Consider the following 14647-nt stretch of genomic DNA (forward strand, 5'->3'; position numbering starts at 1 on the left):
TGTGTTCCCCTTCCCAAAGTGTCACGCTGATTTAATCTCCTTTGCTTCACAGCATTACTTACGTCTTAAATTGGCATATTGTGACAGGTGAGACAGAGGGCCCGTCTTCACCTGCTGGGGTTATAGCAGCAAGGGATTTGCCTTAAAACCCCTGTAGCAATGGGAAAATAAATGAAGTCCTATAATTGCGCAGCTTATTACCCACAGAGACCATTGGTAGAGCCAGTGTAGAGCTCAACTTTATCTTAACTAAAGAGATGGAGCTGGGGGCATGAGGTGGGGAAGCGCAGCAGGGATGGAGGGAGGAGAACATGCCCACAGTGAGATCCAGACTGCAGAGTCCACCTGAGGGAGAGCAGGCAGGCAAACCCAAGTGAGTCAGGCGAATACCCCTTAAACAGGCCTGAGGAGGAATGCCCGGAAGGAGTTTGTGTTCCCACCAGTGCCAGTAGAAAACCTTGGTATGACCCAAGTATTCACAGTGTTTCAGAACAACTGGGAAGAAGTCAGGTCAGGACACTTTATTAACATAGGAGAAAACTTTCTCTCAGGTGTGGTTTTGGTTACGTGGGAAATGATGTCAAAAGCCAAAAGCTCTACAGTTTTTTTTTTTTTTTTAAGACCACACATCAGAGAACCCATTAGGAAGCAGGACTCACCATTTTCCAAACTACTGTCCGATAGGAGTTTTAGTCAATGCTACCCTGGGCAGATATCTATCTGTAGTGACCACAATGATTTGACAGTTGTATTGTGTTTAGTGGCTCAACCTACATATCAAAAATTTATCTGACTCTTGCTTTATGGACACTTTTGTTCCGTTTTGACATTGTTTTGTCTATGTTTTGTGAGCCACATAGCCCCTGTTCCTTCTTAGCATCCTGAGTTTAACCTGCGTTAAATTTGCACACTTGTCTCCCTCAGAGCAATGATGCAGAACTATCTGAACTCTGTCTCCTGTCCTGGAGCTCTGAAGTCCCAAAGTAAACCTTTGTTATTTTTGCAGTCCCTGAGTTTGGATTGACACCGGACAGATGGATAGATAGCACAGGGAAGGGAAAGCGAATGCTTTCTTTCTCTGTTACCAGTTTAAAAAATCAGTTGGCAGACTGGAGAGATGGCTCAGCAGTTAAGAGCACTTATTGCTCTTCCAGAGGACCTGCGTCTGATTCCCAGAACCCACATGGCAGCTCACAACTGTCTGTAACTCCAGTTCCAAGGGATTAGATGCTTTCCTTGGGGCTCTGTGGACATCAGGCACTAATATAGTTCATAATCATACATGCTGGCAAAACTCTCGTGTACATAAAAATAAAAAGCTGGTTCCATAGCAGCTCCCAAGGATAGCCAGTCCTTAAATTATGTTTAGAAACACTGGGACTTAAACACACTTCATAGTTTCTTCATCTTGTGGTTGTCTCACTAGTCTTCCAATTGCATCCTTTTTGATGTGATAAAGCTTCAACGGAGCTTAGCAATAAGAATCAGCTTACGATCAAAGAGCACTCCCATGGCTCAGAGTCTATCTAAGAACCACTTCCCTCATGCAGGAATGGAGACTCTCCAAGTAAGGGCTGGTTCCAGAGGTGACACTTTATTTTCTTTATGTGAATCTTGGAATCTTTTAAAAAGAAAATATTTTTTAGATGCATACAAAAGAATTTTTTTTATTTATGACATTTTCATAAATTCATACATTTGGGCTTCATGCACATTTCCCTGTTCTTTGTTGTCCTTATTCTGGAATGCTCTTTTAGTCTCCTTCCTGTTACTGGCTGAATTTAGAGCTGTATCGGAGTTCAGTCCTACATCCATCCCCTTACATTAAGTAAGAATTCTCTAGATAGAGCTATAGAGAAACATTGGCATTTTAAGTGGTGGAGGAACAAGAATAGAACTGCATTTTATAAGTACCAGTCTGACTCAGTATTGGGAATGGAGAGGGTGGCTAGGGAGTGGAGGGCAGTATGCTGCATGTGTGTATGTGTGTGTGTATAAGGATGACTACGGTTAGATGTGGGGGAGGGGCTAATTTGAGATCTTGTCGGTGGAATAATAGGGGTTGACTGGCTAGCAAGAGGCTAACCTAGCAGGCCTTAGGTATTGCATGTGTCTGTGTGCGTATCCGTGTGTGTGATGCTGGCAGCTAGCTATCGGGGCAGAGCGAACTGCTGTTTGTGTGATTGTGGTCCGGGAGCAGAAGGTTATGGGGATGGGAAGACAGGGACTATAACTCCTGGAGGAGGCCTCTCGCCCCCAGGCTCCATTTTTTTTATGACTGGTCTTGGAATAGACGAGGTTGAAAGCACCCTTTATAGGTGATCATTCCTGCTTGCTTACTAGGGGACTTGAATGCTCTATCAGTAGCAAGTACTAGAGAAGCCCCTCTGCGGTTAGCCAGTGGTGACAAACACTGCATAGAACATCCTGATATGAAGCGGGGAGGGGAGGTCTCCAAGTGGCAGAGCAGGCACCTTAAAAATGCTTTCCAATCGTGGATGAGAAACTATTGATACACTGAGTAGAATTTTAAAGCGATGAGCAACATGAGAACGGGCTAGTCACTAAGATAATTCTTCCTTTTGCAGGGCTGGGAAACATTTTTGGAAGGTGGCCTTGTTGATAAGTGCACAAATCGAGCGTGTGGAAGCCATAGGCTAGCGGAAGCAAACTAGAGAGCAGCACAAGTCCACGTCAGCTTCTTCCCCAAACAGCCTCCGCCCGGAGCATCTCCCACGCCCCTCCGCCGGCCGCCCTCTGGCTCACTCAGTGCGCGTGCCCAGCATCCGGAGAGGTGTCCCTCCCGCCACCCGCCGCCCGCCCACATTAACCCTCAGGCCCCGCCCTTTTTTCCTGGGTCAAGGCGGAGCTTCAAGCGTCCCCCCTGGTGATTGGATTGGACCTTGAGGTTCAGCCCCCGAGCCTCCCGCTTCGCTCCGCCCTCCACGCCGCAGAGACGCCGAACTCAGACCCAGGCGAGCGCTAGTCAGGGCGCACGTCAGCGCGCGCCCGGAGCCCCGCGAGCAGGCCCCGCCCCTTCCCCTGCTCCGCCCCGCCCCCGGCCTCTCGGCTCAGGCTCCGCTCCCGGGTACTCGCTCCGCAGCCCGGCATCCGCGCTTTGCGGCCATGGAGATTCCTGGGAGTCTATTCAAGAAAGTCAAGCTGAGCAACAACGCGCAGAACTGGGTGAGTGGAGGCCGCGGGCGGGAGCGCGAGGAGCGGGGGCGGCTGTGGGAGCCGCGGGCTGCCAGTGCATCCTGTGGGAGCCGGGGGCGGGGACCCGGGCGGCGGCGGCCCGCGGAGGCTAGCCCGCGGAGGCTAGCCCGGGCCAGGCTGGCGAGGCCAGGGCTGCGGCGGAGACGGAGTAAGGAGCCTCTGCATGATCCTCGTTTTCTCGGCTCTGTCCGTGGGCCTGGGCCGTCTTGGGTCGGTGTTCACGTCTCTGCATCTCTGAGTTGCAGTGTGCTGGGAGCATACCCAACAATGTAGCCATTCATGCATTGGGGCTGCACGGAACTGAGGTTCTTTGTGTCTCTGTTTTAAATCGGAATGCCTGACACAGACATACTTTTAAAGACTCGATTCACGGTGACAGTTAGGTGTGGGAAGATTAATGGGTTCTAACATGGAGCAGCGAGTGCCTGTTGGCCTTATTGACCAAGTAATGTACCCTCAGAAGGTTGTTACTCATTGGTGGCAGCAGCTAAGATGGTAAGCGCGAAGGTGGAGACCGTCCAACTTTGGAGGCTGCAAAGGGACTGGTTTTAGGTTTAGATGGAAAATTTTATTCCACAGCTAACAGGATGACGGGGTTTAAATTCAGTCTTGCAAATCATCACTTGCCCTTGGCAAATCATGGAGGAAGAAAAACGCTGTTTCAGGCGAATGTTCTTTCGAAGTCATTAATTTCCCCTGTCTGCTGTCGGGATCAAGAATTCTTACTGCCTCTCTTCATTCTTTTCCTTAACTTCTTAGAAGGCGAGGAGGGACGAGAGATAAAGGGAGATGAGGGTATTGGAAGGAGACCCGGACTTCTGGCGTGGGCTTCAGCCCCAGCCTTGCCTTTTGTAAGCTGGCTGATCTTGAGCAGAATCACTCTGCTTTGAATCTCAGATGACTGAGGGTGTGACAGTGTGACCTTTCCAGGATTATTTTCATGAGTAGAGAAGATAATGAACTTGAAAGGACAATGAAACCTTTCAACAGGTATTTTATGGGCAGGGAAGTAAGTTGATTAAATCGGAATATTTAAAAATGATTTCAGTGACAATGTCTACAAGTCATTTATTTACTTAAAATTTATGTTATTATTTATGTATCTGAGCGTTTTGCTTGCCTGTATGTACATGCACCATGTGTGTGCCTGGTGTCCAGTGAGGTTAGTAGGGGGTGTTGGATCCCCTCAGACTGGAGTTACAGATGGTTGTGAGCCACCATGTGGGTGCTGGGAATTGGGCACAGATCCTCTGCAAGTACAAGTCCTCTTAACCACTGAGCCAATTCTCCAGCCCCAATCTCATATATATATACATATATCACGATTTGCTAAATGAGTTTGTATTTTATGTAGCGATCCATGCTTGACGCGGATATATATATATTAAAAAAAAAATGTGGGGCTTAGTACAGTTGCCCAGGGCACCTGATTGTAAGTGACATTTATCCCCTGATAGGTTTTCATGGACCACAGTGAGAGGCCCAAGACAAGAGTTTTATTGCAGGATTAGAAGGGATGTTAGTTTGGCCCCAGGTGATTTTATAAGTTAATGGAGGACCTCATATTTATGAGGTGGGTGGGAGCCATTACTTCCCTGAGTGGAGACTTGCTTGACTCCTACGGGGAGTTTTTGTTGGGGAGCAGAGATAACGCTGGGGTGGAGCAGGTCTGTGTCCTGTCAATGTTTAGCTACAGAGTTAGGATGATTTTATAGGAGATTTTGAATGGAGCTAGAATTGTTATCTTTCTGAACTTTGTCTTTCCTCTCTGTAAATGGATAGCCTCCTCCAGCACACTTAAATCAATGGATGGATGCGTGTGTAAAGAAGCTGTACTCTGTTAATGCTCCATTTATGTAAAATTGATAATCCAGGAAGACTGCTTTACAGGAGAAATGCAGGCACTGGCTGCATCATAGTGAGGACCAAGGAGACGAGAAGCATGCCCGACACAGGTGGTTGATCCAGTGTGAGCAGATGAGCGGCAGGCTGGAAGGAGCAAAGAAAGGCCAGGGAAGACCAGACTAGACAGAGATGGAAAGGAGAGAAATGGTCAAAGGAGGTCCTGGAGCTTTGATCTGAGACGGTTGAAATGTTGTATCTAGGTTAACTTTTGAGTTTTTGTGATGTTTGCTTGGCTGGGATGTAAAAACAAGGACCCTGATTGAGTATGATGGTGAACACCTGCTACCCCAGAGCTCAAGCTCACCACACTTAGCATCTCTGTTTTATTAATGTAGAAATTGAGATGCTGACTTATTAGGGTGTCAGTTGGGATTTTAAGCCTGTATTTGAAGGACAGCCTTAGTTGAAATATTTTGTAGAGTAATTCTAAGAGAAATCAAACCACCTGTGTAACAAAAAAATTAAAGACCGTGTTAAAATAAATGAAAAATATAAAATGAGTGTCAATAATATATTTTGTTTAGCCTAATATAGCCCAAATATTTTCATTTAATATAGTTTTCCTTTTTTTTTTTTTTTTTTTTTTTTAATTTGAGACAAGGTTTCTCTGTAGCTTTGGTGCTTGTTCTGGAACTAGCCCTTGTAGACCAGGCTGGCCTCGAACTCACAGAGATCCGCCTGCCTCTGCCTTCCAAGTGCTGGGATTAAAGGTGTGCGCCACCACCACCCAGCTCATTTAATATATTTTTCAATATATATACATCAGTGCTGTTTGTAATCAGTGTAATATTGCTGATGTTTTGCCTTTTGTACCTAAGATCTGAAGGGTGTTTTATCACACATCTTAGTTCAGGGTAGGCATTTTGCACCTGCTCTCTGGGCCCTGTGCATACTGTTGTTACAGGCATTGAGTTAGGTTAGGCTAGAAGTAAAGACCTAATGGCTAACTTGAGTAGGACATAGAAAAGATGCTAACTAACATGTTGAGAGAAGATTCTAGTCTTCTGCGAGGGATGGGTAAAAGAAGTGGGTTCATGGAAGACCATGAGTAAGAGATGGGAAAATGTAGTTCTGTGATCCTAGGAGGTGCATTGGTAGATGTCACCACCTACCCACAGGTGTAGGAAAGAGCAGTCAAGAGTCTGGTTTCCACAGGAACCCCCTCTGTGTCATTCTGAAGGGTAAGGAGTATCCGTCTTAGCTGCGCCAGTCTTTCTCGCATGGGGTCACTTTCCATCTGCCCTTTGTAATGTGTCACCTGTGGTCGCTCATTTGAGACTCAGGTGTCACCCACCCTTAGAATCATGCAGCTGAATGCCCTGCTCGGGTTCTGTGGTAGGCTGGGTTGTCCAAAGCAGCTATCAGACTTTTCAGCGACAAGTCTGCAACCCAGCATGAGATTCGGAAGCATAGATAGTCTCATTCTGGGTTTTCTGTTTTCTTCCCCTACCTCTCCCCATACCTCTGTAGCTCAGCACAACTTCCTCTTTACACCTCACATCCTTAGGATTTTGTATTTCCTCCTGTCTGGGCTGTCTTCAACCCTTTAGCGAGGACTGGGATCTTCAGAGCCTTGGGCTATTTTGCCTTAAGTGTGTTGACTCCCGGGCCTCTTACACACACTTGCTCCTGGGTTGAGTCGCTTGTAGAGTCACTGCTACCCTGTCTGTGTAGACATATTTCGTTAGAGATGCTTCATAGCTACTGAGCTCTTACGTGGCAGGAAGGGCGGAGGGGTAGAGTGTGGAGAAACCCGTGTGCTTGTGAGACTATAAATCCCTTGTCTGTTTAAGGGAATGAACGACATATGTGGTAGGATTCAGATTGCAGTTCTGTCCTCTAACCATTGGTGAGATTGTGGGCACATTTCCTTAACCCCCCGTGCATCAGCATTCTCATCTCTAGTAAGGGTCACTAAACAGCCATCACCGTCAGGCTGAATTATGCATCTGCCAGGGTACAGAGGTTTAGTTAGTTAAAGTTAAGGCTCTGTGGTTCCCAACACATGAGTACTATTCTTGCGGTTACTTATTAATTAATTAATCAGATGTTTAACACCTGCTTGTATATGCACGCCTGGGTGGGCAGAGGAAGGGGTGCCGGAAGGAATTCTGCTCTGGTGGATTTTACTTTCTACTCGGGAAACAAACAGCCAAATAAATGACTGAGATAATTCCTCCTCTCACCAGCTTTACCTATGACAGTCTGTTCTCCTTTAGTAGAAGGCTTGCAACCCAGTCTGCAGTTGGGGGAAGGCTAACATGGTACAGAGTGACTCAGGCTGAGGTGGGACATGTAGAACCTCATCCTCCATCGAGACCAGGACAGATACTGGTCGTCTTACCCTCCAAGTCTGGGAGCAGATGCTCCAGGAAGTGCCCAGACGATAGGGAAAGCTCAGATGCTACCAAGGAACATACTTTTAGTGCTGACTAGTGGGCCTTGCATAAATATCCTCCAAAGGATATTTACCCATGGGGTAAAGCCTGGTTACCAGCCCGTGTGCTGTTGGTAGGTGGTAGAATCTTTAAAAGGTTCTGGTGGGAGGAAGTCTGGTCTTTGGGGACATTCATGAAGGGGCGGTTGGACGCCTGCCTGCGTCTGTTATTTCTCAGCTGCCGTGTGGTGAGCATCTTGTTCCTCATGCCCTCACGGTCGCAAGATTTTGCCTTACAACAGTCCCCAAGGCAGCTGGGGACCATAGCCTGAAACTCTCCAGTCTGAGTCTGCCTTGCTGTTTTGTTATTGTATGGGAAGCTGATTAACATAAAGCCTAGAAGGGTCTTTGTTGTCTAGTATGGTAGCCACTAGCCACATATAGCAACTTCATTGGTAAATAAAATAAACTCAGTGTCTTAGTTGCACTAACCACATATTTTAAGTGATCATTACACTTGATGCTTTTCTGCCTGATTCATTTTCAAGAAATCGCCAGGGTACATCCTTTTTAGTGATTAAATAAGACAGTCTCTGTGTCTCTTGTATTTTCTCTCATCTGTAACTTCAACAGTCTATAGTATACAGTTGAGCTCAGTTTAGTAAGAAAAAACAGGAAATACTTCATAGGAGCAAAACAAACTAAAACATGTTAGACGCAGGCTTCTTCTTGTTTTGGAGCTCAGTGACCTGGAAACATCCCCAAACAAAATGATCAAGTCGAACAGGTTTGGTGAATAGAAGCTGGTTACCTTGTAGAACACTCTTCATCCATACCCAGCAGACACCTAGCTTCCTTCTGTGCAGGAAGGTGGGAACACACTCTGGAGAGGTTCTCTGCTTTTCCCAAGAGGCAGTGTCTGTGTCTGGAACCCTTTCAGGCTTGAGATGCAGAGCTGCCAAGCTTTGTTTCCTTACGAAGTGGGTCCAGTTTTCCACAGTAGAGATTTTCTTAATTGTTCAATCTGTGTAGTATAATTTTATTGGAAATACATGCACCAATGGTATTAGTGGAAGAAGGGTGTAGCTTTTGTGCAGTGCTTCTTAAAAGAACTGTCAGGTTATCGCTTTGTTCTCTGAAGCGTTCACCCCTCAGGGCAGTGAGTCGTAAAAGTCAGTTGGGCAGGAGAAGCCTTTCCTGCATAGGATGGTGAAAGGGAAAGTGGGAAGACAGCCCTACCTCAGGCACTTCCTCACAGCGGAACAGCTGGAGCTGAGCCGGCCTGGCAACTGATTCCTTAGAAATAGCTTGGCTGGATAGCTTGGCTGTTTGAGAGAGTTCAGTTCTCTTCCGGAGGATCCAGGTTTGGTTCCCAGCGCCCGTGTTGGGTGTTTCACAGCTGCCTGCAGCTCCAACTCCAGGGAATCTAATCTAATGTCCGGCCCTCTTCTTGTCTCTTTAGGTACCGGCACACACGGAATATATACACAGATACATTCACATATATACACATAAAAAACAAAAGTCCAGCCGGGCGGTGGTGGCGCATGCCTTTAATCCCAGCACTCGGGAGGCAGAGGCAGGCGGATCTCTGTGAGTTCGAGGCCAGCCTGGTCTACAAGAGCTAGTTCCAGGACAGGCTCCAAAGCCACGGAGAAACCCTGTCTCGAAAAACCAAAAAAAAAACAAACAAACAAACAAAAAAAAAAAACAAAAGTCCAGGAGCGGTGGCTTAGATCTATCATCCCAGAGTTTGGGAGGTGGAGGAAGGAGTGTCAGGAGTTCAAGGTCATCCTTGGTTATCTGGTGAGCCCAGAGCCAGCCTGGTGTACATCTCCTGTCTCAAAAAGATAAGAAATATGGTTATTGGTGGACATCGGCAAGATAGCAGGAATTCCAAGTGCTTGTCTTATGGTAAAATATTAACAACATTGTACACAAATTACCTTCAAAAGCCTTGGAAGCCAGGTGAGGTATCATAGCATGTGGGCACAGCGCAGAAATAAGAACAGATAAATCCATAAGGTGTAAACCATACATCACTGTCTCCTGATTCAGGTAGCACAGCTTGGAGAGAAACACCATCTGCTTGGGGCAAGGAGAAGGAGTGAATGCCTGATTTAGCCTTAGATTAGCCCTGAACTCAGGCTGGTAAAATCCAGCGCTGCTTAAGTTCCAGCAGGTGCAACTGAAGTCTCCAGGTTGGTACCCATAAGTGACCTCCAAGCCTGCCCTGGCACCATATAGGATTCTGCAGCCTAGATTCCAAGCTTGCCATATTGTTAGACTAACCTAAGCAGCTTTTGTATGCACCAAGCTTTGGGGCTCACAGTCTCAGAAAGGCTAATGGGCTTAAAGAGACAGACAATCTTGATAGAACAATAGTAGGTAATTTCAGTACCCCACTCTCATTTCTAGATAGGCATTTCTGATGGCTAGTGAAGAAGATCTAAACAACTTTAGCAGCCCCTTAACAACCTAAGGTTAAAGCAGTGGTAAGAAACCTCCCGGCAAAGACTAGGTCTAGGTGGAGTTACTGCTGAGTCTTTAAAGAGCTGACCAATGTTCTACAAAGTGTTCCATCAAAAAAAATGGGGCACCACCACACACTCTCAGTGACTCCTGTCACCCTAAATCCAAGATCAGAAACAACACAACCAAGAAAGAAAATTGTAGACCAGTTTATCTGATAAACAGATGAAAAAAAATTTCAATGAAATTCTTACCAATGCAATCAAAGGCTCTATGAAGACATTCATATACTGTGACCAGGTTGTTTCTGCTTTAGAGATACGTCGTTCTTTACAAAACAGGAGGTGCAACAAACACAGAGACTTCAGAACCTAGACCACCTCTCAATTAGTACAGAAAAGGCCACTGTCACTAGTCACCAAGCTCAGCATCCGTTCATTATAAATGACCTCAGATTAGGAATGGAGGTTTATAAAGGCAGTATATAATAGACCTGTAACCAGCATTCCACTAGGTGGAGAAAAATTGAGAGCATTTCCTCTAAAATCTGGAATGAGACAAAGGTACCCATGCTCTCCAGTCTTACACATCTCCCTTGAAACCTTATTAGAGCAGCAAGCCAAAGAAAGTAAGTCAAAGGGATAGCAAGTCAAATTATTCTTCTTACAGACCACACAATCCTTCAGAGACCACAAAGACTCCTTCAGAAAACAAAGAGCAAGTAAGTATTTTCAGCAAAGTAACAGCATACAAAATCAACATTAAAGCAGCAACATCTTTTTTACGTAACAGTAATGAACTTGCAGCTGGACGTGTTGGCACACACCTTTAGTCCCAGCCCTTGGGAAGCAGAGGCAGACCGAGCTCCGGGTTTGAGGCCACTCTGTCTACAAAGTGAGTTCCAGGACAGCCAGAGATACACAGAGAACTCTCAAAAAACTAAAGGAAATTGGGGAATTGGAGTGGGGAGATCCCCATTCACCATAGAGTTCCAAAACAAAACAGCTGTAGGAGTAAAGCTAACTAAGGTGGTGAAAGTCCTCAACAGTGAAACTCCAGAAGGAAAATGAAGAGGATGCCGGAAGGTGGAAATACCTCCCCTGCTCATGGCTGGACAGGATTAGCATATGAAGATGGCTGTATCAGTGAGAGCAGTGTATGGAGTCAGTACAGTCCTTACCACAATCTCAGCCAACTTCACAGAAGTAGAGAAGAGCCGTCCTGAAGTGCACAGGGAAGCACCGAGGGCCCAGAACTAGCTAACGTCGTACTCAGACCAAAGAGTTGTGCTGGAGGTGTCCCAGCGCCTGAGCTCGGATTGTATTACAGAGCCGGAGTAACAGTGTATCTCCTGACACAAGAGCAGATCTGTGGAGCTGTGGAAGAGAGTCGGAGACCCAGAGATAAACTCAGGCACAGCACAACTGAAAAATATAATTAGAGAAAACGATAACCTCTGACAGTTGTTCCCACATGAACGTAGATCCTTCTCTGACCCCTCACAAAAGCAAATTCAGAACGGATTCTAGGTCTTCATAGAAGACCTGGAGCTTCGGAGCTCCTAGAAGATACTTAGACAGAGCATTCTGAGATAAAGTACAAGCATTTCCTGAACACCAGTGGCACAGGAAACGATCGTAAGAATTGACAGACTGGGTGATATTAATAATATTCTGTGGGTTGTCGAGATGGCTCCTGGTTGAAGGAACTTGGTGCCAAGCCTGATGACCTGAGTTTGATCCCTGGAACCTGCACCCCACTCAAATAAATACATGTAAAATAGGAAGACTCTCCGTAGTGAAGGAAGCATCCCTGGGGTGACGAGAACCTACAGAACAACCTTTGCCAGCGGCGCATCAGCCAGCGTGCTGGTGCGCACCTTTAATCCCAGCAGTTGAGAAGCAGAGGTAGGCAAATCTCTGTGAATTTGAGACCAACCAAGTCTGTATAGGGAGTTTCAGGACACTCAGAGCTTATGCAGTAAGCCCATGTTTCAAAAAGAAGAAACCCAAAGTAAAATCCCACACCCAAATAACCAAACAAGAAAACAAGCGAGGACAATGATGGCAGGGACTGGGTAAAGAGGAGCCTTCATTCAGCACGAGGGAATGGTAATGTGCGTGGCTACTGTGGAACTCAGTGTGGAGGTTCCTCAGCATTCTGAAGTGGAACTACCATGTGGCACCGCTATCCCACTTGTGATGAAACACCATGACCAAAAGTAACTTGGGGAGGAAAGAGCATCCATGTCATCATCGCAGCATCTTAGAGGCAGGAGCTGATGCAGAGCCACGGAGGAACGCTGCTTCTGCCTTGCTCAGCCTGCTTTCTTTCTTCTTCTTCTTTTCTTAAAATTGATTTTACTGAGCAGTACGTATTTCTCTGCTTCCCTCCTTTCCTTTTCCCTCCCCTTCATCTCCCTCCCATGGTCCCTATGCTCTCAATTTACTCAGGAGATCTTGTCTTTTTCTACTTTCCATGTAGAGTAGAGTAAGTCTCTCTTAGGGTCCTCATTGTTGTCTAGGTTCTCTGGGATTGTGAATCGTAGGCTGGTTTTCTTTGCTTTATGTCTAAGAGCTACTGATGAGTGAGTATATATGATATTTGTCTTTCTGGGTCTGGGTTACCTCACTCAATATAATATTTTCTAGCTCCATCCATTTGCCTGCAAATTGCAAGATATAATTATTTTTTTCTTCTGTATAGTACTCCATTGTGTAAACGTACCACATTTTCCTTCTCCATTCTTTGGTCGAGGGACATTTAGGTTGTTTCCAGGTTCTGACTATGACAAACAAAGCTGCTTTGAACATAGTTGAGCACATGTCCTTGTGGTACGATTGAGCATTTTTGGGTATATGTATTGCTGGGTCTTGAGGGAGGTTGTTTCCTAATTTTCTGAGAAATCACCATACTGATATCCAAAAGGGCTGTAACAGCTTGCACTCCCACCAGCAATGCAGGAGTGTTCCCTTTACCCCACAACCTCTCCAGCATAAGTTGTCATCAGTGTTTTTGATCTTGGCCATTCTTACAGGTGTAAGATGGAATCTCAGAGTTGTTTTTCTTTGCATTTCTCTGATGGCTAAAGATGTTGAGCATTTCCTTAAGTGTCTTTCAGCTATTTTAGATTTTTCTGTTGAGAGTTCTCTGTTTAGAGCTGTACCCCATTTTTTTTATTGGATTATTTGTTCTTTTGATGACCAATTTCTTGAGTTCTTTGTATATTTTGGAGATCAGACCTCTATCCGATGTGGAGTTGGTGAAGATCTTTTCCCATTCTGTAGGCTTGTTTTGTCTTGTTGACCATGTCCTTTGCTTTACAGAAGCTTCTCAGTTTCAGGAGGTCCCATTTACTAATTGTTTCTCTCAGTGTCTGTGCTGCTGGGGTTTTATAGGAAGTGGTTCTCTGTGCCAATGTGTTCAAGTGTACTCCCACTTTCTCTTCTATGAGGTTCAGTGTGGTTGGCTTTATGTTGAGGTCTTTGATCCATTTGGACTTTTTTGTGCATGGTGATAGATATGGATTTATTTTCATTCTTCTGCGTGTTGATATTCAGTTATGCCAGTACCATTTGTTGAATATGCTTTCTTTTTTCCATTTTATATGTTTTGTTTCTTCGTCAAAAATCAGATGTTCGAAGGTGTGTGGGTTGATATCTGGGTCTTTGATTCAGTTCCATTGGTCCTCCTTTCTGTTATTATGCCACTACAAGGCTGTTTTCAGTACTGTAGCTCTGTAGTGGAGTTTGAAGTCAGGGATTGTGATGCCTCCAGAAGTTCTTTTATTGTACAGGATTATTTTGTCAGCCTGCTTTCTTATAGAACCCAGAACCACTATCCTACTTTGGTACCACTCACTATGGACTGACCCCGCCCCCCACTACTAATTAAGAAGATGCTCTACAGACATGGCTAGAGTAAGATATTAAGGGGAGGCATTTTTTCAGTTGAGGTTTTTCCTTCTCAAATGACTCCAGGTTGGGTTAAATTGACACAAAACTAGTCAACACACCGTTCTTGGTTATGAGTTTTGGATTCTGAGTCAAGACACCATGTAGATATTGGGCATTGTATGTATGGTTGGTTGCACTATTCACAATAGCCAGGAAATGGAACCTACCTAGATATTCATCAGCAGATGAATGGATAAAGAAAGTGTTGTCCATATAATCAGTGGGATTTTATGCAGCCATACAGAAAAACGTCACTCTTAGAGGAAAATGGACAAAACTGGAGCATTATCTTAGTAAAATAAGCCTGTCCCAGGCAAATACTGCATATTTCCTCTTCCGCCCAAATTTAAAGTTGTAGCACATTTGTTTGTATGTGTGTGTTTATAGCTTACCAGACTAGAAAGGGGATCCTAAGAGAGAAGGAAGAAATCTTAAGGGAGGGTGGCGATTCCAGGCAACAGCAGAGTAAAGTCCATGGCAGCTGCGGGAAGAAAGGGAACGGAGGGAACATGCTGAGGGGGTGTGGTAGCAGGGCGGGTGTGGAGGTTTGAGAGCCAAGTACCATTTGCACATATGTGTGAAGATGTCATGAAGGTGGGTGCTGGGAGTTGGGAGGGGCTGGAGGGGACACTAAGGGAGGGTGGATGTGCTCCAAGTACACTATATTTTTGCTTGAAATTACAAAAAAAAAAATAAAAAAATAAAAATAAAAAATTCCACT

General features: G+C 45.4%; 1 protein-coding gene across 1 annotated transcript in view; it reads left to right on the forward strand.

Annotated features, from left to right (window-relative positions):
- Positions 1-2983: 2983 nt before the first annotated feature.
- Positions 2984-14647, forward strand: part of Papss1 (3'-phosphoadenosine 5'-phosphosulfate synthase 1) — a 69923-nt gene continuing 58259 nt past the window's right edge. Inside the window, exon 1 of the mRNA XM_057793988.1 lies at positions 2984-3186. Within this exon, the coding sequence (XP_057649971.1) occupies positions 3127-3186 (60 nt within the window). The 5' untranslated portion in view covers positions 2984-3126. The remainder of the gene's footprint in view (positions 3187-14647) is intronic.

This window comes from Chionomys nivalis, chromosome 18 (genome assembly GCF_950005125.1).
Source record: "Chionomys nivalis chromosome 18, mChiNiv1.1, whole genome shotgun sequence".
In the NCBI taxonomy this organism is placed as follows: Eukaryota; Metazoa; Chordata; class Mammalia; order Rodentia; family Cricetidae; genus Chionomys; species Chionomys nivalis.